This window comes from Onthophagus taurus, chromosome 6 (assembly GCF_036711975.1).
Source record: "Onthophagus taurus isolate NC chromosome 6, IU_Otau_3.0, whole genome shotgun sequence".
Lineage (NCBI taxonomy): Eukaryota > Metazoa > Arthropoda > Insecta > Coleoptera > Scarabaeidae > Onthophagus > Onthophagus taurus.
Genome location: NC_091971.1, coordinates 1,262,394 through 1,284,523, shown reverse-complemented (window position 1 = coordinate 1,284,523; position 22,130 = coordinate 1,262,394). Strand labels below are relative to the sequence as shown.

At 31.1% G+C, this 22,130-nt stretch overlaps 5 protein-coding genes across 8 annotated transcripts in view; 3 read left to right on the top strand and 2 right to left on the bottom strand.

Annotated features, from left to right (window-relative positions):
* The first annotated feature begins 3,158 nt into the window (after positions 1 to 3,158).
* LOC111424967 (uncharacterized) lies at positions 3,159 to 4,339 on the top strand. The gene is made up of 3 exons (XM_023058706.2): positions 3,159 to 3,448; positions 3,506 to 3,814; positions 3,868 to 4,339. Exons 1-3 carry the CDS (start codon positions 3,272 to 3,274, stop codon positions 4,273 to 4,275), a joined length of 894 nt encoding a protein of 297 aa, XP_022914474.1. The 5' UTR covers positions 3,159 to 3,271; the 3' UTR covers positions 4,276 to 4,339.
* A 263-nt stretch (positions 4,340 to 4,602) lies between these two features.
* Positions 4,603 to 10,730, top strand: LOC111424959 (uncharacterized). The gene is made up of 6 exons (XM_023058700.2): positions 4,603 to 4,832; positions 9,368 to 9,475; positions 9,530 to 9,796; positions 9,848 to 10,027; positions 10,086 to 10,301; positions 10,355 to 10,730. Exons 2-6 carry the CDS (start codon positions 9,380 to 9,382, stop codon positions 10,640 to 10,642), a joined length of 1,047 nt encoding a protein of 348 aa, XP_022914468.2. The 5' UTR covers positions 4,603 to 4,832; positions 9,368 to 9,379; the 3' UTR covers positions 10,643 to 10,730.
* Positions 10,731 to 13,817: 3,087 nt separating this feature from the next.
* LOC111424958 (O-glucosyltransferase rumi homolog) lies at positions 13,818 to 15,342 on the bottom strand. The gene is made up of 4 exons (XM_023058699.2): positions 15,172 to 15,342; positions 14,945 to 15,113; positions 14,601 to 14,887; positions 13,818 to 14,548 (listed from the first exon to the last, which is right to left on the bottom strand). The coding sequence occupies exons 1-4, from the start codon at positions 15,302 to 15,304 to the stop codon at positions 13,929 to 13,931; spliced, it is 1,209 nt and encodes a 402-aa protein (XP_022914467.2). The 5' UTR covers positions 15,305 to 15,342; the 3' UTR covers positions 13,818 to 13,928.
* Positions 15,343 to 15,564: 222 nt separating this feature from the next.
* LOC111424948 (Hus1-like checkpoint clamp component) lies at positions 15,565 to 16,575 on the top strand. Its single transcript, XM_023058690.2, has one exon. It carries the CDS (start codon positions 15,615 to 15,617, stop codon positions 16,485 to 16,487), a length of 873 nt encoding a protein of 290 aa, XP_022914458.2. The 5' UTR covers positions 15,565 to 15,614; the 3' UTR covers positions 16,488 to 16,575.
* A 2,658-nt stretch (positions 16,576 to 19,233) lies between these two features.
* LOC111424932 (Matrix metalloproteinase 1) overlaps positions 19,234 to 22,130 on the bottom strand; it is a 35,406-nt gene continuing 32,509 nt past the window's right edge. The window contains exons 5-8 of one of the 4 annotated variants that reach the window (XM_023058668.2): positions 21,429 to 22,083; positions 21,051 to 21,380; positions 19,750 to 19,868; positions 19,263 to 19,456 (exon numbers count right to left, since the gene is read on the bottom strand). In XM_023058668.2, coding sequence (XP_022914436.2) covers positions 19,783 to 19,868; positions 21,051 to 21,380; positions 21,429 to 22,083 — 1,071 coding nt within the window. In that variant the 3' untranslated portion in view covers positions 19,263 to 19,456; positions 19,750 to 19,782. Of the gene's footprint in view, positions 19,457 to 19,749; positions 19,869 to 21,050; positions 21,381 to 21,428; positions 22,084 to 22,130 lie in introns of all 4 variants that reach the window. The other 3 variants (XM_023058670.2, XM_023058667.2, XM_023058669.2) reach the window with 3 other exon arrangements.

Here is a 22,130-nt window from a genome sequence, read left to right as displayed (position 1 = left end):
GAGACAGTTTCATACTGTATCGATTTGCCAAGTATCAAATCTGTAATAGTTATAGTTTAAAAGAAAAAACGTAGTTCCAAATAAATTGAACATCCTGTATCTCGAAAACGGTTGATTTTCGAACCTATGTTGATTAATACTTTTCGACTGTAGTACTACCCCTATAAATATTTAAACGTTGTTTTGAAACACCCTGTATAATAAAGAAGGGTTTAAGAACACAAAATTTACAATAATGACACGAAACTGTCGAATTGTCAATAACCTAACCTTCAAATTCAAAATTGCCTATGTGTGAACCTTCCTCGCATTCAACCAATCACGTGCAAGGTCAATCTGGTGACAAATTTAAAATACTCCTCCTGGTTTAAAAACAGAGTATAATTGCCAAAGAAAACTTCATGGTATAATTAATGTTTGTAAACAAAACTAACCTTACCTCACATTCCTTCACGCTATAATTGACATTACAAAAGAAAACTTCACGCTATAATTGCCATTACTAATTGCCAAAGAATACTTCATGGTATAATTAATGTTTGTAAACAAAACTAACCTTACCTCACATTCCTTCACGCTATAATTGACATTACAAAAGAAAACTTCACGCTATAATTGCCATTACTAATTTCCAAAGAATACTTCATGGTATAATTAATGTTTGTAAACAAAACTAACCTTACCTAACATTCAGCGTCTGAAGACAGAGGGCTAAACCCGAAACTTAAAAATATACAACTTAGCGCTGAATAACAATTAAAACTAGAACTAACACTTGCACATTATTTCCAGGCGACACTCGCTCTTTTCAGAGCGAGTGTCGCCTGGAAATATGTGCCGACAGAATGGACTAAGGTACGGGTATCTTACATACCCAAAGCGGGCCGTTCGGTCCCTACTTCTAATGCCTTTCGACCCATCAGCCTAACGTCATTTCTGCTGAAAACCCTTGAAAAAGTTCTGGAACAGTATATCCGTACCGTGCCATTGGTATCTGGTCCACTGAGTCGCCACCAGTATGCTTATCAAACGGGAAAATCAGCAGAATTGGCTCTACACAACTTAGTTGGTAGAGTATCCAGGACGCTGCAGGATAAAGAAATCTTGGTTTGTGCGTTTCTGGATATAGAGGGAGCGTTCACCAACGCAATACCACAATCTCTTGAAAGAGCTGCTCTTGACAGGGGAGTGGAAGCAACTATAGCGGGTTGGATCCGCAATATGCTAGATAATAGAATAGTTTCTACTTCACTCCACGGTGATACGATACGCTTCAGGCCGGGAGGTGGCTGCCCGCAGGGAGGGGTGTTATCTCCCCTGCTTTGGTCCCTCCTAGTTGACGATCTGATTGCGATAGTCGAAGCCGTTGGTGTGGAAATACAAGCTTATGCTGATGACATTGTCGTTATGGTCAAAGGAACCTGTTTACCGAGGATATCTAAAGTCCTCCAGGTGACCCTAGATACCATTTGCGCTTGGTGTAAGGGAGAGAACCTCTCAATAAACCCGCAAAAGACAATTGTTGTGCCTTTCACCAGGAAGCGAAAGTTGGATGGACTAATCCGCCCAACTATCCAAGGTGAAGAAATTCCTTTCTGAAAGGAAGTCAAATATCTAGGAGTAATCCTAGACAAAACCCTGTCATGGAATGGACATTTGCAGGGAGTTTTGCACAAAGCTAGACTATCCTTGTGGACTTGTCGCAGTCTTTGTGGAAAAAATTGGGGTCTTACCCCTGAAAGACTGTACTGGCTCTATGTGACTGTGGTTAGACCTATGATCACATACGGAGCAGCAGCCTGGTATAGGAAAGTCCGACAGACTTCAGTTATCAGTAAACTTTCACGAATTCAACGAGTAGCTGGATTGGCAATCTCTGGTGCGATAGGCACAACGCCAACTCTTGCAATGGAGGTTCTGCTTGGCCTATCTCCTCTGCATTTGCATATAGAGAAAGTGGAGCTAGAACAACCATTTACAGATTTAAGCAATATGCTCAAAACTGTTCCGACATGTCCTACCAATGGGCTGCGGAAGAGATTATAAGCACTGATACTGTGCTATCAATGCCGTCAGATTTGGCGGTATCACTATCAGTGATTAACGCTCGATACCAGATTGTACTGCCTGAGCGGCAGTCCTGGATCGAAAATGAAAATTCTCTGGTTCGGGCAGACATTTGCTTGTACACAGATGGATCAAAAACGCCTGAAGGGGTAGGAGCAGGAGTATACTGCCAGACACCTCGAATTAAGCAAGCCTACAGCCTGGGTACGTACTGTTCTGTATTCCAGGCGGAAGTATTTGCTATTGACATGGGTGCTAAAATCCTTCTTGAAAGAGGGGTGAAGAACATGACAGTACGAATTTTCTCAGACAGTCAAGCCGCTCTCCAGGCGCTGCAAGCCGTGAAAACGGTGTCGGCTCTGGTTAATGATTGTAAGAGAACATTAAACACACTGAGTTGTGATAACAGAGTCTCTCTGATCTGGGTCCCGGGTCACTCTGGGGTTGCTGGCAATGAAGCGGCAGATAAGCTAGCACGAGATGGCAGCGCTGAAGCGTTTGTGGGACCGGAACCAGCAGTTGGTGTATCATTTGCGATGGCCAAATATAGGATTGGACTGTGGGCTGAAGAGAGACTTCGCCTACTGGTCGTGGTGCAAGGTTGGTTGGTCCGCCTACCCGATATGTATTCTATGTAATGTAATGTAATGTAACACTTGCACTAGAACTATACTCTGTTTTTAAACCAGGAGGAGTAAACGCGAAAGTCAGATTTACACTGGAAAAAATCACCAGAAAATATCACTAGATATTTTGGCGGTAAATTTAAATTAATAATTATTATTTATTTATTTACTTATTATTGTATTTATTTTCGTTTGTTATCGTCAACACTATACATACAAATTAACATTGAAGTTATGAGTGTATTTATTTCAAAATATAATAAAAAAGGGTTTAAGAACACAAAATATACAATAATGACACGAAACTGTTGAATTATCAATTACCTAACTTCAAATTCAAAATTGCCTGTGTGTGAACCTTCCTCGCATTCAACCAATCACGTGCAAGGTCAATCTGGTGACAAATTTAAAATACTCCTCCTGGTTTAAAAACAGAGTATAGTAACAAATTTAAAATCAATAAATAATTATTGACATATTAAACTGTCAATTTTGTATATTGCAATTTTGAAAACTATTATTTTATTCATATTCATATACGTAAAGTCTGTGATTTCGATTCATTTAAAACATTAATTATGGCTGACGACACAACTCAAAAAATCGATCCATTAAATTTTCATTCTTGCGATACTCCAAGAGGGATGTTGTATTACACAATGGAAGATTTAACGAAAAGTCAACAAATTAAATTAAACGATCTTAGGATAAAAACAGTTCGAGAAGATGAACAGTATTTAGCTGGACATCCCGAAGTATTTATTATTCAATTAATTTATCTAATACATTTTTTAACGTTACTTTGAAATTAGGTAAGAGCCTGTGTTGCTTTAATAACTCGATATGTTCTCCAACGATGTCCACGCAATAACATCCATGACGTAATCGCGCAATTTTTCTCAAGATCTAAAGTTGATATTCAGGAAGAAATTAATGAATATATTAAAAATAGGGGAGATCATATTTATGAGATGGATAGTGCTGTTGGTGTCTTTGGAAAACATATGTCATCGATGAATTCTTCATCATTTGAAGATATTGACAGCATAGAAACTACAGATGAATCAGTTTCTGATAGCTTAAAAAATATTGATGTTGATTTTGAACAATTAACAGCGCCAGTAAGAAATTTCTTTAAATAATTTTTAAATTTAATTATAATTTTTATATTTAGCCTTCAGGTACATTGCTAAGTAGTATTTCTGAAATAACTGATGGTGGATGGCACGGTCAAGGTGGAGATGAAGATAAAGTCCAAAGCATAATTCACGCTCATCAAATGGAAGATATAATAGTATCAGATATTTTAAATAAGATATATTACGATGACGAAAAAGATCAAGATCATTCACAGATGTCCACTAAAGTCTCTTTTAGCCCTGTAGTTCACACTACCCATGATAAACCACTTCAAATAGTCGACAAACAAATCGTTCAACAAGCTGTTGAAAACATTATAACCGAAGCTGCCGTAGAAGCTGAAGCAACAACTGAACCAGTTGCTGAAGAAAATACGAATAAATCAAATGAAAATCAAGACCAAACAAATAATCAAGAAACAACTGAAAATACTCAAGAATAACATTTTTCTATATAACTTTTATTTAATGTAAAAATTTAAATTATCAGTAAAAATATAGAACCAATTTTAATGTAAATTTACAAAACGGTTACATTAAAGTGAAAATTAAAAAAAAAGGGGCCGAGAATCTAAAACTCGATATAAATAAATAACAAAGAAACGATATAGGAGAATAATAACGAGGTTCTGTTCTGGTTAAATATTTTAACAGACGAGTTAACGGTTTTAAAATGTGAAACCGTCGCGATATAACCGTTCTTTGATGATGCGTGCCGCGTTAAATTCGTTTAAAACAGTTTTAAGAAAAGAAGAAGTAAGAAGGTAGCCGGAGAAAAAGAGAAGTGTGGGTAATTAGTCGAGATATTGGCGCCCCGTTAAGTTTCGTTTCGTTTCGTTATGCATCTCATGGAAGAAACCAACGAAGAAGAAGGAGAGATCGTATAAAACCGGCGAGGACGTGAAGAAGCTGTATCAGTAACTCTTGTCTACGTTAAAAAAAGTTTGTTAAACAACAATAACAAAAAAAATAAATTATTAAATTGTATTAGTTGTATGAGGTGAGTATATTTTTATTTTTAACAGTTTTTAATTTAAAGAAATTTTAATTATTTTTATTAAATTTGAAAATAACATAAATCGTTATTTTTTTAAAGCAAATAATAAAATAAATTGGTTTCTTAAATATTTATTTAAAAATTAGAAAAATTAAATTTGAACTCAGATGCGAGTTCGATGAATTCAAAAACCGTTAACAACACACAAGACGACCTCACATGACCCAAGAATGTTTCTTCAAGAATTCCCATAAATATGTTATTATACTTAATAATTATTTAATTAAAAAAAAAATTTGCATTATTTAAAAAGTTAAAAATAGAATTAAAATGCAACGAGTACTATTTGAAGTTTGATCTTGTATAAATTGTATCAAGGTTTGACCTAGAAAATCGATTTCATTCATAAACGCAATAATTGAATGAATCGAGTTCAATGTAAGTTCTTGTTTACTTTCAGTACGGATGTTTAAATTGTATTTATAGGTTAAATTGGAATTAAATTAAAAAATTGTTAAAATTAATGACGAAATTACAACGAAAATCATTCTTAATCTCCACGTTTATCTTAATTGGATCTTAATTTCTATAATTCGATTGAATTAATTCTAAGTTGTGTGGGTATATGATAGCAACGAATAAGAAAAGTTACTATAAAATATCAAATCTAAAACAGCTACATGTAGCTGCATCACTAGTATCTTTGTTTCCTTTGCTAATATTGCAACCATGCTTCTCTAAAGGTCTTACATTCTTCAAATCGACTTGTTATTGCAGATATGATAAATTGTATCTTAGCTTATTGCAAGAAGAAGCTGCCTACAACGAAACGCAAGATTGAATATGAAGGACATCGAATCTTCAACTTTTAATTTTGACATATTTGTCAACTTCATAAAAAATCCTTTAAAATGAGTCCAAACTCGACGTATTCAACTTTAATATTAATGGAAATACAATCACTTCCGGTTTGAAACGTCAACGTCAATTTTGACATATTTATCATCTTTATTAAAAAACCTTTAAAATGAGTCCAAAGATGACGCACTTATCTCAAAAAACAAAAAAGTTAGAATAAAAAAACTTTAAACCCGAAGTTAGCAACAATGAAGATGGCAATTAATTTTTAAATATTAATACCAACCTTAATTATTTATTTTTTTTATTATATTTTTATTTTTGTGACAAATATTAAGACATTTTAAAAAAATTAAGAATATGTCAAAATGACATTGACATTTCAAACCGGAAGTTGCGTATATCTCGAGTAATATTGGAATTAAACGTATCATGTTTGGACTCATTTTAAAGGATTTTTCACGACGATTACAAATATGTCAAAATTGACGTTGACATTCTTAACCGGAAGTTGACCATAATTTCATTAATATTGAAGATAAATATGTCGTGTTTGTACTCATTTTAAAGGATTTTTAATGAAGATTACAAATATGTCAAAATTGAGGTTGACATTTTAAACCTGAAGTTAGCAACAATGAAGATGGCAATTTAATTTTTAAATATTAATACCAACCTTAATTATTTATTTTTTTTATTATATTTTTATTTTTGCGATAAATATTAAGACATTTTATAAAAATTAAGAATGTCAAAATGACATTGACATTTCAAATGTTATATCTCGAGTAATATTGAAATTAAACGTATCATGTTTGGACTCATTTTAAAGGATTTTTCACGACGATTACAAATATGTCAAAATTGACGTTGACATTCTTAACCGGAAGTTGAGCATAATTTCATTAATATTGAAGATAAATATGTCGTGTTTGTACTCATTTTAAAGGATTTTTAATGAAGATTACAAATATGTCAAAATTGAGGTTGACATTTTAAACCTGAAGTTAGCAACAATGAAGATGGCAATTTAATTTTTAAATATTAATACCAACCTTAATTATTTATTTCTTATTATATTTTTATTTTTGTGATAAATATTAAGACATTTTATAAAAATTAAGAATATGTCAAAATGACATTGACATTTCAAACCGGAAGTTGCTTATATCCCGAGTAATATTGGAATTAAACGTATCATGTTTGGACTCATTTTAAAGGATTTTTCACGACGATTACAAATATGTCAAAATTGACGTTGACATTCTTAACTGGAAGTTGACCATAATTTCATTAATATTGAAGATAAATATGTCGTGTTTGTACTCATTTTAAAGGATTTTTAATGAAGATTACAAATATGTCAAAATTGAGGTTGACATTTTAAACCTGAAGTTAGCAACAATGAAGATGGCAATTTAATTTTTAAATATTAATACCAACCTTAATTATTTTTTTTTTATTATATTTTTATTTTTGTGACAAATATTAAGACATTTTATAAAAATTAAGAATATGTCAAAATGACATTGACATTTCAAACCGGAAGTTGCTTATATCTCGAGTAATATTGGAATTAAACGTATCATGTTTGGACTCATTTTAAAGGATTTTTCACGACGATTACAAATATGTCAAAATTGACGTTGACATTCTTAACCGGAAGTTGACCATAATTTCATTAATATTGAAGATAAATATGTCGTGTTTGTACTCATTTTAAAGGATTTTTAATGATGATTACAAATATGTCAAAATTGAGGTTGACATTTTAAACCTGAAGTTAGCAACAATGAAGATGGCAATTTAATTTTTAAATATTAATACCAACCTTAATTATTTATTTTTTTTATTATATTCTTATTTTTGTGACAAATATTAAGACATTTTATAAAAATTAAGAATATGTCAAAATGACATTGACATTTCAAACCGGAAGTTGCGTATATCTCGAGTAATATTGGAATTAAACGTATCATGTTTGGATTCATTTTAAAGGATTTTTCACAACGATTACAAATATGTCAAAATTGACGTTGACATTCTTAACCGGAAGTTGACCATAATTTCATTAATATTGAAGATAAATATGTCGTGTTTGTACTCATTTTAAAGGATTTTTAATGAAGATTACAAATATGTCAAAATTGAGGTTGACATTTTAAACCTGAAGTTAGCAACAATGAAGATGGCAATTTAATTTTTAAATATTAATACCAACCTTAATTATTTATTTTTTTTATTATATTTTTATTTTTGTGACAAATATTAAGACATTTTATAAAAATTAAGAATATGTCAAAATGACATTGACATTTCAAACCGGAAGTTGCTTATATCTCGAGTAATATTGGAATTAAACGTATCATGTTTGGACTCATTTTAAAGGATTTTTCACGACGATTACAAATATGTCAAAATTGACGTTGACATTTTAAACTTGAAGTTAGCAACAATGAAGATGGTAATTTAATTTTTAAATATTAATACCAACCTTAATTATTTATTTTTTTTATTATATTTTTATTTTTGTGACAAATATTAAGACATTTTATAAAAATTAAGAATATGTCAAAATGACATTGACATTTCAAATGGGAAGTTGCGTATATCTCGAGTAATATTGGAATTAAACGTATCATGTTTGGACTCATTTTAAAGGATTTTTCACGACGATTACAAATATGTCAAAATTGACGTTGACATTCTTAACCGGAAGTTGATCATAATTTCATTAATATTGAAGATAAATATGTCGTGTTTGTACTCATTTTAAAGGATTTTTAATGAAGATTACAAATATGTCAAAATTGAGGTTGACATTTTAAACCTGATGTTAGTTATCATGTAATTGAAGTTAATCTAGTGTTAGTCACTTTTCCGCACATTCTTTTTATTTTTAACTGTTTTTTTAACCCCATTTTCTCAACATTATTCATTTATCGCTTAGTCAAGTGATGGATAACGCGGTCCAATTAATTCAGGAAATTGTAGAAATGAACACACTCTAGGTAGATATCATCCCGTCTATAAGGGAGACAAATTAAACTGTAACAGCTACAGAGGCATCACACAGCTAAATACCACCTACAAAGTCTTGAACCTTACTCTAAATGAATCCTGGGAGAATATCAACGTGGATTTAGGCCAATTATTATAGATTATATCCAAAATATGCGGAATAAACAAGAAAAGTTCTTCAAATATAACATGGACCTGTAATCTATAACAACATTTACATCGATTTTAAACAGAACACATCTTTGATAATATAAATACATAAAAGATGCTGTCAGACACTATAAAATATGTATTACATATTCATTTAAGTTTGTATTGGACCAACAATTTTAACAGAAAATATTAAAATCGATTAGAGATTCGCAAAGTATAATATGTATTCGAAAATTACACATTAATTCCTTACAAAGACATATACTAGTTAATTCATTTATTATAACAATTTTTTTTTAATTTGACCTACAAACCTAACTCCATTCATAAACGAAATTAAAACATTTATTGTTTAATTTCACTCCGGATATTTAAACTTACTAAAAAAAAATAATATAAATATTTATAAACAACCCATTTCATGAATGAAATTAATCGAATTTCGTCTCCGGTATAAATTAGACACCAACAATGAGTTGGTTATCATTCAAATTAATTCCTTACAGGAAATCGTAAAGATGTGGAAACCGATTTTACTTACACTTTTAATCGTGGGAATAACCCAAAGTTTAAGTAGTGAAGATCGATTTTTAAAGAAATACGCTTTGATTAAGGTAAAAAAATTATTTTATACTAAATTTTATGATTAATTAAATTTTTTTGAATAGATTTTTGAAAGTTGTTTTGGACAAGAAGTAGTTAAAGATATCCGAAAAGAATTAAAAGCTGCGTGTGCGAAATGCGCAGCTTCGCCACCGATTAAAACATCACCCTTAGATTCTTCTTCAACTATAAAACCAACGAGTGGGACGAAAAATCAAATTAATCATAAAGTAAATGAAAATTCTGAAAATGCCATGCAAAATGCCATGTTTGCGAATCAACAAAGTTTTCCAACTGAACGACTTCATCAAGCTATTTTAGCTTTTAGACCAGTAAGTTTTATTAGATTAAAAACAATTTAATTTCAAATTTGTTTTTTTTAGAATTCTTTTCCACAACCAGCGTTTAGACCATATCCTGGATCGCAAGCTTCTTATTACCAAGCTTTTGCAAACCCAGCTCAAATGTTTTACGCGGGAAATTATCAACCATTTCCCACAGCTTATCCAGCAGCACCTTTTAATTATCCTTATAATCCTTATCTTGACACTACCAGAATGTCGGTAAGATAACAAATTAATTTAAATTTATATTAAATAGTAATTTTGATTTTTTTTGTAGAGACACATTGATTTTAAAAGTCAATTAGAAACGCTTTCATCAAAAATGAACCCAAAAGTAAGCAACGTAACATGTGTAATGCAAGAATTGGGTTATTTGGATGAAAATCTTGAACCGAATTACGACAAAATCATTAAACGGATCGAAAATTTACCAGTTCCTAAAGAATTAAGGCAAGATATTCATGATGGAATAACTTATTGTCAACAATTTTCGGTAAGACATTTTAATTTTTTGAAATTTAAGTAATCTAATAATTTATCTTATAGCAATGCATTCCTGAACCCAAAAACACCGCCTCACCACTTTCAAGAGAACTCAGCAAACCAATGCTTTTCTTCAAATGTTACAAATACAAAAAATTAGAAGCTTGCGTTATGAAAGACGTCCGCGAAAAAATCACCAATTTAAACGACGACGATGATTTAGACGGAGATAACTCGAAACGGGAAGGAAAAAAATTGAAATTAGATGAAGACGATGGCGAGATTTCGTCGAATTTGTACGATTTTTTGTATGGAATTGATGGAGAAATCGATTTTAGCAATATTTTTTAAATTAACTTATCATTTATTAAGTTTTTGTTTTAAATACTTGAATTTCAACAATGGATTTAATTGTATTGTTGAAATTTGACTGATTGTATAAAATAATTTTGTTTGGATTGGGTTTAAGAAGTAATTCATTTAAGGAATGTATATTGATTTATTATTAATTATTGTCTGATTCCAATAAGTATTATTATAACTTGTTTCTAGATTTTAAATACCAACGAAATTATATAGTTAAAAAATAAAATTATTAACATTTAAATGTATATCATTTCATTTTTGTCACACATTCTTATACATAGATATTTTTTAAATAATTATTAATAGTTATATACAGTAGACTTCCGTTAATCCGGCATCCAATAGGATTTAGGATCTTCTTTAAGATCGTTTGGGTTTGCGCGAGTTTGCCATTTTTTTATGCATAGCTCCGTTTAATTGTTTATTAGCCACAAAAGGTCATCTTGGTAATGTACCTGCCCTATAACTTATCGTAGATCATAGCCAGTCTGGGAGGCGAGTCGTTGACTATTCGTTAAGAGGATATCCCTAAGGGGGAGTGCTCTCACCTCTTCAAAATGGATTCATGATTCAGAAAGCCGTAGTACTAACCAGCACTTGGTGTAGAAGCAATGGACTCGGCATCAATCCAAACAAAATCGAAATACTCCTTTTCACACCACTTCATTTATATATACAAAAGGAGGCAACTTTAAGTGCCCTATCTCTGAAAACAGGCTCTTCACTCAAGCTCATGCAGGGTAACCTCAGACGACACCTCGAAATCCTCAAGGAACTATGTCTAAATCACTTGATTGAAATTAAAACGAACCTTATACCGACAGAATACAATTTCGACCAGCCGTATAAGGTTATATTTAGAAGCAGGGATGATTGGACGAAGGGTGGGCCTCAACTAAAAAGAGGAGCCCTCGCCAGGTACACGGATACTTCAAAAACAATTGGATCCAGAGACATGGGCATTAGTAGACCAGCTCGAACATAACCATTTTTCAAGCAAAAATACTTGCTATAAACTTTTGCACCGCTTTGAACCTACAAAATGGACAGAAAGGTGTATCCATAAACATTTTCACAGACTATCTGGCCGCCCTAAAGGCAATTCAGGTTTACACGTGTGACTCCGCACTGATCAGTGTACCATCAACCTGAGAGACCTCGCTAGGAGTAATGATGTTACTCCATGGTGGGTTCTAGGTCACAGAAACATTGAGGGTAATGAGAAGCCGGCCAAGCTGGCTAAAGAGGCATTCATTGGACCCCAACCCGGTTATGGACTATCTAGTACTGAATAACAAATAAAACTAGACTAACACTAGTACTAAGCCTAGAAACATATCGTTTAGCTATGCGTGTCTTAAGACGGTTAAACTTGAGTATTTCTAGTTCCAGGCGTTCCAGGTCTGATGTTAGTTCTAGTGACAATTAGCATTAGATATCACTATGTTGCGTATTTTTATTGAATTAAAACTAGAACTAACACTAGACATAGAACTAGAAACATTCGGGTGTAGCCGTCTTGAGAGACGCACGGCTAAACCCGAATGTTTCTAGTTCTAGGTCTAGTGTTAGTTCTAGTTTTAGTTGACTAAAAATATGTAAAAATATACTTTTAAACGTCAATTTGACAATTAAACGTCAACATCGTTAAAAAAAGTAGATATTAAAAAAACTCAAAAATCAGTTAATTTGATGAAAAAAGATCTTATTTTAATAAAATTAAAAGTAACGAAATACTATAAATCAAAAAAGTTATGAAAAAATTGGTAAGAAATCTTCGATATTCATCAAGATTTCCAAAAATTTAGGTTGGTATCATTTTAGGAAAATGTGTTATAAATTTAAACGTCAAAATGACGTTTAACGTTACGATGACATTTTGTATGTCAAAATCATTTAAAAAATCAGAATTTAGTTTAAAAAAAGTAGATATTAAAAAAAATTAAAAATCAGTTAATTTCATGAAAAAAAATCTTATTACAATATTAAAAGTAGTGAAATACTATAAATTAAAAAAGTTATGAAAAAACTGGTAAGAAATATTCGACATTCATCAAAAGATTTCCAAAAATTTAGGTTGGTATCATTTTAGGAAAATGTGTTGTAAATTTAAACGTCAAAATGACGTTTAACGTTACGATGACATTTTGTATGTCAAAATCATTTAAAAAATCAGAATTTAGCATCAGTTTAATAAAAATATACAACAATCTAACGGTTTCTAGTTCTAGAGTAAAAGTTCTAGTTTTAGTTCTGACATCAAAACTAACACTAGAACTAGAAACATTCGGATTTAGCCGTACCTCTCTTTAGACGGCTAAACTCGAATGTTTCTAGTTCTAGTGTTAGTTCCATAAAAATATACAACCTAGCACTGAATCACAGCTAAAACTAAAACTATCATGAGCATTACTGGACCAAATAGCAGCTTTAAATTGCCCCTCAGCTTGGACATAACCATTTTCAAGCAGAAATGTTTGCTATAAACCTCTGCACCGATTTGAACATACAAAAGCGACAGAAAGGTGCATCCATAAACATTTTGACACGTGTGTCACTACACGTGTGACTCCGCACTGATCAAACAATACCAGCAACCTGAGAGAACTCGCTAGGGGCAACAATGTTACTCTATGGTGGATTCTAGGTCACAGAAACATTGAGAGCAATGAGAAGACAAACAAGCTGGCCAAAGAGGCAGCGAAAACGCCCCTCATTGGACCCCAACCTGGTTGTGGACTACAAAAAAAGACACCTAAAACAGGTAATCAACAGTTGGGAGAGCTCAAAGGTAGCCTTACGCTGGAAAGAACTTCTAGGTCACAGACAAGCGAAGAGCATGATAACTGCGTCGCAAAACAAAACCAAAGAGGTTTTATACCTCAGCAAAGGAGATCTAAGGACGCTCTCAGGTTTCCTGACTCTACAACGACGAGTCAGAAATGGCTGAACATATACTGTGTAATTGCACAAGACCTTGGAGCAATACTAAGGACCTACATTTGCCCTAAACTGGAGGGCTAAAGTTACAATAGATCCTATAGGTCGCGGTGATGAGTGGGGCCACTCCCCTTAGTCTGGCAGCAATAATAATAATAATGACCTATCGTTTTAAAATAACACCGGTCAAGAAACATGCCAGATTATTGAAAGTCTACTGTATTATTAAATAGTATTATTATTGTCATTTCTAATCACATCAATATTTTAATACTTATTCCTAATGAGACATTCACCAGTGCATTTTATACTATAAAGTTATTTAAACATTTTACTTTTTTATCTCAATTAAATTTAAATCCAAACTAGGTTTAAACAATAACAACTTGGCATATTTCTTCAATAACTTACTCCAATAACACTTAACATCGTTCATTTTTAAATGATTCCAAATTAATTTATGCCCATTTTCCGAAATTTCCCTTGCCAAATCCTCATTTTCCCTAAAAAACTCAATTAAATTCCAAATATCCTGTTTTGTAGCCGTCGTTTTAACCGGAACGTAATGAATCCAAGGCTTTAAAGCGGTATAAAAAAATTCCTGCCATTCATCACCTACATGAAAAACTAACGATTTGCATAAAAGGATGTGTTTAAAACGAAAACTTGCGGCTACGCCGCGAAAATTAAATAAATATTTATATTTGCAATGTTCTTCAAATGAAACTTCTTTTGCAGGGGGAGCGTGTAAAGTGTCACCTTCGGATTTCCAAGCTTGATTTTTTGTGTATTTCGCGTCGATTAATTCGGGATGTTCCCTGGATAATAAGATTAAAGGATCTCGTTCAGAACTTGTGCGAGAGCCTCTAAAAAATGCTTTTGGAATTTTGCTTTCCCAAGAAGTTTCATTTGCTGTTTTTGATAATTGTTCACGATGTAAATCCCATCTTCCTATAAATATAGTTTTAATAAATTGTGCTAATAAATTAAAAAAGTTTATTACCAATTCCTCTGGGGTATAATTCAATCGCAGGTCCTCCCTCCCAAAACGCCCAAGCTGGGTACATAATATCATGATAATCATTGGTTTTACTAAAAGAAAATACTGGCCCAAAAACGCCGTAATCTTTATGAATTTGTGGCCAATCTCTTGAATTTATTATAAATTCCATATCCGGTAAATGAGGTAATAAGTTCAATAAGAAATGTTCTATTCCCAAACATCTCGAAGGAAACATACAGTCTTTATCTCTATATAGTTTGTGATTAATTATTTGATATTTTGAGCCTCTGAAATAAAAACAATTTAACTCAACAATCTAATCAATCAAATTTGTATTAATTTACTTTGATTTAACTCTCTCAATATCATTTTTGGTTATTCCAGAAGTAAAAGCTTTGAGATCATTATTTATCACATTTGAGTAACATTTACATTTATCAGTTTCGCATGGTGTATATTTCTTCTTCGCTTCGCTTATTTCTTCGAAATATTTTTTGTAATTTTGATTTATTTCTATTAAAATGTCAAATTTAAATTTCCCGCCAAATTAAAAACGTATAGGTTAGATTACCTTTGTTGTACTTATTTTCGTTTTTTAACAAATTACAATTACTCTTATTAGACTTAGAACAAGTATCACTTGAACACGCGACTAAGTTTATAAAAACAACAAAGAAAATATACAAAAAATACTTAAAATACATTTTTTTTTAATGTTTTGTGTACCAACAACTACAGGGATTTAAAGCGACATCTAATTTTGACGGATGAAATTAAATTCAAACAATTAAGTACTTTTAATTAGAATTAATTTTAATATAAATTTCTTAACCCTTTTAAAAAGTTTTATGAAAATTACAAAGTAAATAGATTAAGAAATACTTAAAATGTACATATTTTAATTAAAATATGAGCGACATCTACTTTGAGCAGGTAAAATTAAATTCAAAAACTTGACAGGTTTTAGGTTATTGGGGTTATGTTAAAATTTGGTTTATTTTAGTTACTGCTAAAATGAAGTTTAGGTGTAAAGTTACCGATGGTGTAGCAATGAAAGAACTCTCAAATATAACCACAGGAATCTCAAAGTTATCAAAAGAATGTGTGTTAAGAATAGTCCCAAGAAAACTTTGTATAATAATCTCCAACGATGATAAAGGTCCAAAAAAGCCTTTTGTATGGTGCGAACTACCAGTAAATTTTTATTTTAAAGAATTCAATATGTTTGGAGTAGCTGAAGAAAGTAACGAAATCTATTTATCCGTTTCAACTGCGATGTTGGCCAGATGTTTAAATGTACTCAAACAAAACGTGGTTTTCATCAAAATAAAACTAACAAACAGACAAACACCCTGTTTAACGATTGAAATAGAACAAAATACAGAGAGTACCCGAAGTATTCAACGTGTACATGATATTCCAGTTGAAATAATATTAAAACAATATTGGCAAGATTACGCCGAACCTGTGTTTAATGACTTCCATGTTTCTATTGAAATGCCAAATTTACGATTGGTTAAAACCATCGTTGAAAGCATGAAAAGTATGAATCCAACTATCAATGTCTCTGCTAATAAATATGGAAGATTAAGTTTACAAATAAAAACAAATACAGTTAGTTTATCAGCACATTATCCTGATTTAAGTGTTCAATCCTTTGCAGTTGGATCAACATTTTTACATGATGATGGTGATAATGAGGAGGAGTTATTTGAAACTGTTTCTGCTACAGTTGATGTTAAAAAATTCTTAATGTTTTTAACAGGAATGCAATTACATAATGCAAGAACTATTTGTAGTATTGTACATAATAGAATGGTTAAGTTTTATTTGGAACAAAATGGTAGCTTATCGTTACAATATTATTTAACACAAGTATCGTTATAGTTAAAAAAATTTATATTATTACATAAATTAATAATATTTTCGTTGTAATAGTTATTTATTAAAATGATTAAATTTTTAAGTATCAATATTTGTATGTTTGGTTGCCTAATATAAGTGTTTTATATTTTTATAACTGTTTTAAATAATAATAAACGCTATCATAATACAAAAATGAAGCAAAATAAATCAATAGGGCGAGATATTAAATGTAACAAAACAAATAAATTTAAATTGATACTATAAGAAAAAATAAATGAAGTAATAAATTTTTACAAAACTTAAAATTATAACCCGATGTTCGCAAACAGCAACAACTTAGCATCTACCCCCGAGATCACACTGGTGTTAAAACAATAACTGAAATGAACATTTTATGGAACAAGTTCAAGTTGGCGACATTTTCTTAATTTCTTTAATCTTCTCATCGCACAACGCCTTAAATTTAGCTCACTGTTATTCTTACCTTTCGTGGGACTTCTCTGGAAGTAGTTTTAATAGAACTCTGAGCAATTTCTCTTATTTAGGGAGGTGTACAGGGTGGTTCAAATTCGATGTCCGAATAGGCTAACTCGGAAACTATAAGAGTTAGAAAAAAAGTAGCTTCCATGTCACGATCTCGTTTTTCGAGAAACTGCTAATGCCGAAAACCTCATAGCGCTATCGTCTTTTGTTTTTCCCCTAGAGGCCAAAATTGAAAATATCGTAAAACCAGCAAGTGCAATTATCTTCGTTATTATTCTAGGTGGAGTATTATAACTAAGACATTATATGGACACTTTTTTACAGAGAATTTGATGATGTAGACAAAAAAATCTTTTCGGTTTTAGATTTTGAGATATCATGACAATTTTCATTTTTTTAAATGGAAACAACCACTGATTATTCGCTTATTAAATTCCTTATTTTTTTTTAATTACAAAAATATAGGGTTCGAAAGGTCTATTTCTTATTGTTTTAGAATAAAGCTAAAAATAACCTTTTTTTATAAAATTTCCATCTAGTGTCGTCGACGAAATTAAATTTACAGTTTCCTGTAAAAATTTATATAAAATTTACTTTATTTTCTAATATGTAACATTCTAACATGTTAAACTTTTCGTAATCCATCTTAAAAAACAGGATTTTTAAAGTGACACTTCAGAAAATTTTTGAATACAAACAAATGTTGCTATGTTTATTTGAATTAAAAAAAACATATGGCGCCATCTATCAATAATTTATTAAGTCATTTAAGAATAATATTAAATATTAATAAAAAATGTGAAATAATGCAATCTATTCCAACTTTTGTATAATTACATATATAAATTAAATAGTTCAACAAATATATTTGTTTCAAATATCAGAGATATGTTTTTTTAATTTTTAATTATAATACCGTAATTTACAGGAAACTGTAAATTTAATTTTTTGGAAGACACTAAAAGAAAACTTAATTTTTAGCTTTATTCTAAAACAATAAGAAATAGACCTGTCAAACCCTATATTTTTGTAATCAGAAAAAAATAACGAATTTAATAAGCGAATAATCAGTGGTTGTTTCCATTTAAAAAAACGAACATTGTGATAATATCTCAAAATCTAAAACCGAAAAAATTTTTTTGGCTACGTCATCAAATTCTCTGTAAAAAAGTGTCCATATAATGTCTTAGTTATAATACTCCAGCTATAATAATAACCAAGATAATTGCGCTTGCTGGTTTTACGATATTTTCAATTTTAGCCTCTAGCGGAAAAACAAAAGACAAGAGCGCTATGAGGTTTTCGGCATTAGCAGTTTCTCGAAAAACGAGATCATGACATGTAAGCTACTTTTTTTCTAACTCTTATAGTTTCCGAGTTAGCCTATTCGGACATCGAATTTGAACCACCCTGTACATGAAATATTTTTTCAGGTGAATTAATTTTGGATTTTGACAATTTGTAACTGTCAATTCAAATTTCTATTTTGAAGTGTTATAGTGTTACCAACTGCTACATACCTATTTCCTTACATTGTCAAAATTTATTTTATTTTTGTTGTAAATTGCACAAGGGCTTGAAGTTTGGTAATTTTGAGCTATTTTAAGTACTGTTCATTATTTTTTAAACCCGGTTTTAGATAGAGAAAGAATCAAGTTTTCAAATGGTGCATTTAGTTTTTCGCTATCTCCAATAATAAGGAATATATCAGCTAAGAACATAATAAATGGAACATAATAATGGACAGATACTTCACATTAGTCCTTTGGCCCTAGATTTACTAGTCAAGAGAACGACATGGTTGAAATTTTTGTATACACAAAAAAAAGGCCAGTACACAATAGTAAGGTTGCGTTCTTGAAAACAGCAGTTCAAAAAAATCAACGTGTTTAAAAATAGAATTTTTATTAATTAATTATAATCTAATTTCAGTACGTCTCTACAACTCGAGACTGAAACGAACAAATACTAGAATACATTTTTTTTTAAATAGTCGGTTACTTATGTTTTAATTCTACAATAAAGTTTATTTTTTTACGTATTTAACATTCAGGGAGTTACAATTAAAAAATAAATTACAATTTGTATAATTATTTAAATAAAAAAGACGACGAAAAAAATTTATTTTATTTAAAAAAAGTAAAAATCGATCGATTAAAAAAAAATAAACACTGTTGAGAAAAACTATGTACAAAATAAAAATTAGTGTTAAAATTTTCTTAACTAATCGATAGATTTTTTTCTTGGGGACGATGATATCATATTGTGGTCCTTTTTTTTGTGGGGTTGTTGCATCACAATCATTTATAAAAGAACTGTGCTACAACGCGGTTAAAACCTAAAAATCCAACGATCTCTTCTTAAATCGTATCACGATGCAAGAAATCTCCTCAATAAATCGACGACGAAAACTGTTGCGATCGTTGTTAATGATGGCAAAAATCGCGTGGAGGAACTCCTTCCCAAACCAACAGAGGCTTCGCTTGATGTATCAGAATTGTCTTCGACTGAATCACACAAAATTTGATTAGTATAACGATAAGTTTAGCTTTAAGTGTGCAAAAAGTTGTATACAAAATTATAAATTTTTTTTAACAAAATGTGATTTTTTTAAGACGAAAAGGCAAACATAGTTTTTTTAGCATGCGAAACAATAATTAAAAAAAGTTAAATTAGCTTTATAAATAGAACAATAAAATTAAAACAAAATAAAATAAAATCTTGTTCTATTTATAATTCTATTCTTAGTAAGATTTTCTTATTGTGAAATGATAACATAAAATGAGTGGACGGCACATACTTATAAAACGGACAGATATGTGTAGCTGCGACGTCAGAATCTGTCCGGTTGTCTGAAGAACCTTGGCATATCAGACTTGTTGAGGGAATCAAACAATTGTTGACGTATCTTACGAATGACTATATCGAAAAACAAAATGCTAATAATAACCAGCAACGAATTCGAAAACTAATTTTACAAAACCAAAAATTAAATAAATTATAATAACAAAATATCATTAAAACAAGCTTTTAAGGGAAAATAAAGCTGTCGTGCTTTTTGTGGCATGCAACACTTTGAAACTAAACTACTTATAAAATAGATACATAAAATAAAATTGTGCTCACAAAGTCGTAAATAACAGTAATTCAATTAATTCAATAATTGGATTTTTTTAGTTAATTTTTTTATAGCTGGATTTAAACATCAATTTACCAGAATAAATTTAATTAAATCGACCGCAAGCAACTTTGGGCCAAGTTTATAATATTAAGGAAGATTTGATCAAATGATAGAGTTATGATGGGTTATTAGATTTTGTTGGAAAAAGTAATGTTGGGGAAGATGTTGAGATATGTTGGAGATGACAATTATTAGAGAATTGGTTGGCCTATCAATTTGGATCAATTTTGAGAAATATCTTAAAACAGATTTGAAATTTTTTTTACATAATTTCTACGTATTATTTGTAATGTTGAATAAATCGAATTAAATGAACAATTTTTCTGGAAAATTTCATTCCTAGACTGTTGTGGTTAATTTAAATTTGATAAAAATGCAAATTTCCCAATTATTTTGAATTACTATATCAATACGAACATATTACAAAAGAACCATTAAGAATTATTTCTAAACAAATCTACCAAATAAATCTAAAAAAAAATTCGTGCTGTCGCATAAACGTACATTTAACAAATAACAATCTCAACAAAAAGCTGGTGCTACATGCAAACTAAAGTACAAACACAAAAAACGTGTATATAATAATAATAAAAAGTCATGCTTTGGTTCTCTTTGCATGCGCATACGTACTGTTGAAAGGGAACGATGACGTCGTCATTCAGCAGATTCGTTATTTTCAAATTTGAAATCATAACAAAAATTTCAAACTTAAAATAAAAATGGTTTTAAATTAAATGAGATTCCAGTTTTTAACACGATGCTCAGGTAGGAAGGCATTAAGTAATAAAAGCAACACTTTTGTATGAAAAAAAAAAGACTTGATAGATGCAAGCAAAGGATAGTTTATAGATTTGTTTTGTTTGGAGAGATAAAAAAAAAAAATAAAATGATGATATTGAATCATCAGACGTCATTCCTACCTGCATCGAATGAATCGTAGCCGTCATCGTCCCCTTCATGTAGCCCTTCTTTGTATATTGGTGTACCTATGGTTCCTGTAGGTGCCGATTGACACCCGAACCAATAATAAGCTGCTGATCTTGGGAAAGCTGGAGTTGCTGCATCCACGGCAAACGCGCGATCGTTGAATCTATAATAAGCTCCATTTTTGTAGAAGTACGTGTAACCGTTTGAGTATTGGAAAGCATCGTCGAGATTATTTGGTATTCCCTCCCAATTTGAAATTGGTTTTGGATAGGTACTTTTTACTGGTGGGCGTTGCATTGGATCGAAACGCCAAAATTTACTACCTAAAATAAAATAATTCTATATTGAACAAAAAAAAAATAAATATGTACCTTTGAAGAAATAAATTTTTCCATTTCCACTCCAAACCATAGCGGCATCAATATCATCGGGAATTCCAGCAAAACCAGACGATATATCTTTAGGATAATCCCCATCCATTCTTCGCCCATTATATCTCCAATATTTTGTACCCTTAAAGAAATAAGTTTTCCCATTTTTATAAGTAAAAGCTGAACTTATATCTCCAGGTAGCCCAGGCCATCCACTTGCGATTAATTTTGGATATCCAGGATCTATACTTTGATCGTTTAACCTCCAATATTGATTTCCTTTAAACACATAAGTATTTCCTTCGGCGCTTTGGAAAATTGCATCGATTTTTGGGTCTTTGCACAAAATTTGTTCGTCAGGTGAAATATTCGTTGGTGTACCCTCTTTGTCGTCTCTATCTGCCGGTGGGGAAGCAGTCACAGTAGTTTTTCCACCATATAGTCTTTGAATTCCCGAAATATCATCGGAATCTAATACGAAATAAGGTTGATAACCTCGATAAAATGGTGCCATTAAAGCATTTTTTACATCAGTGTGACTTAAACCTAAAGAATGACCGATTTCATGAGCCGCTACTTGGAAAAGGTTGGTCCCACTGTATTTATTAATGGTCCATTGTTCAGCAGCATCAAAATGAACATCACCTCCAAAAACCTTAGATAAAACAAAAATTATTAGCCAAATAAATGGGTTATCTCCAA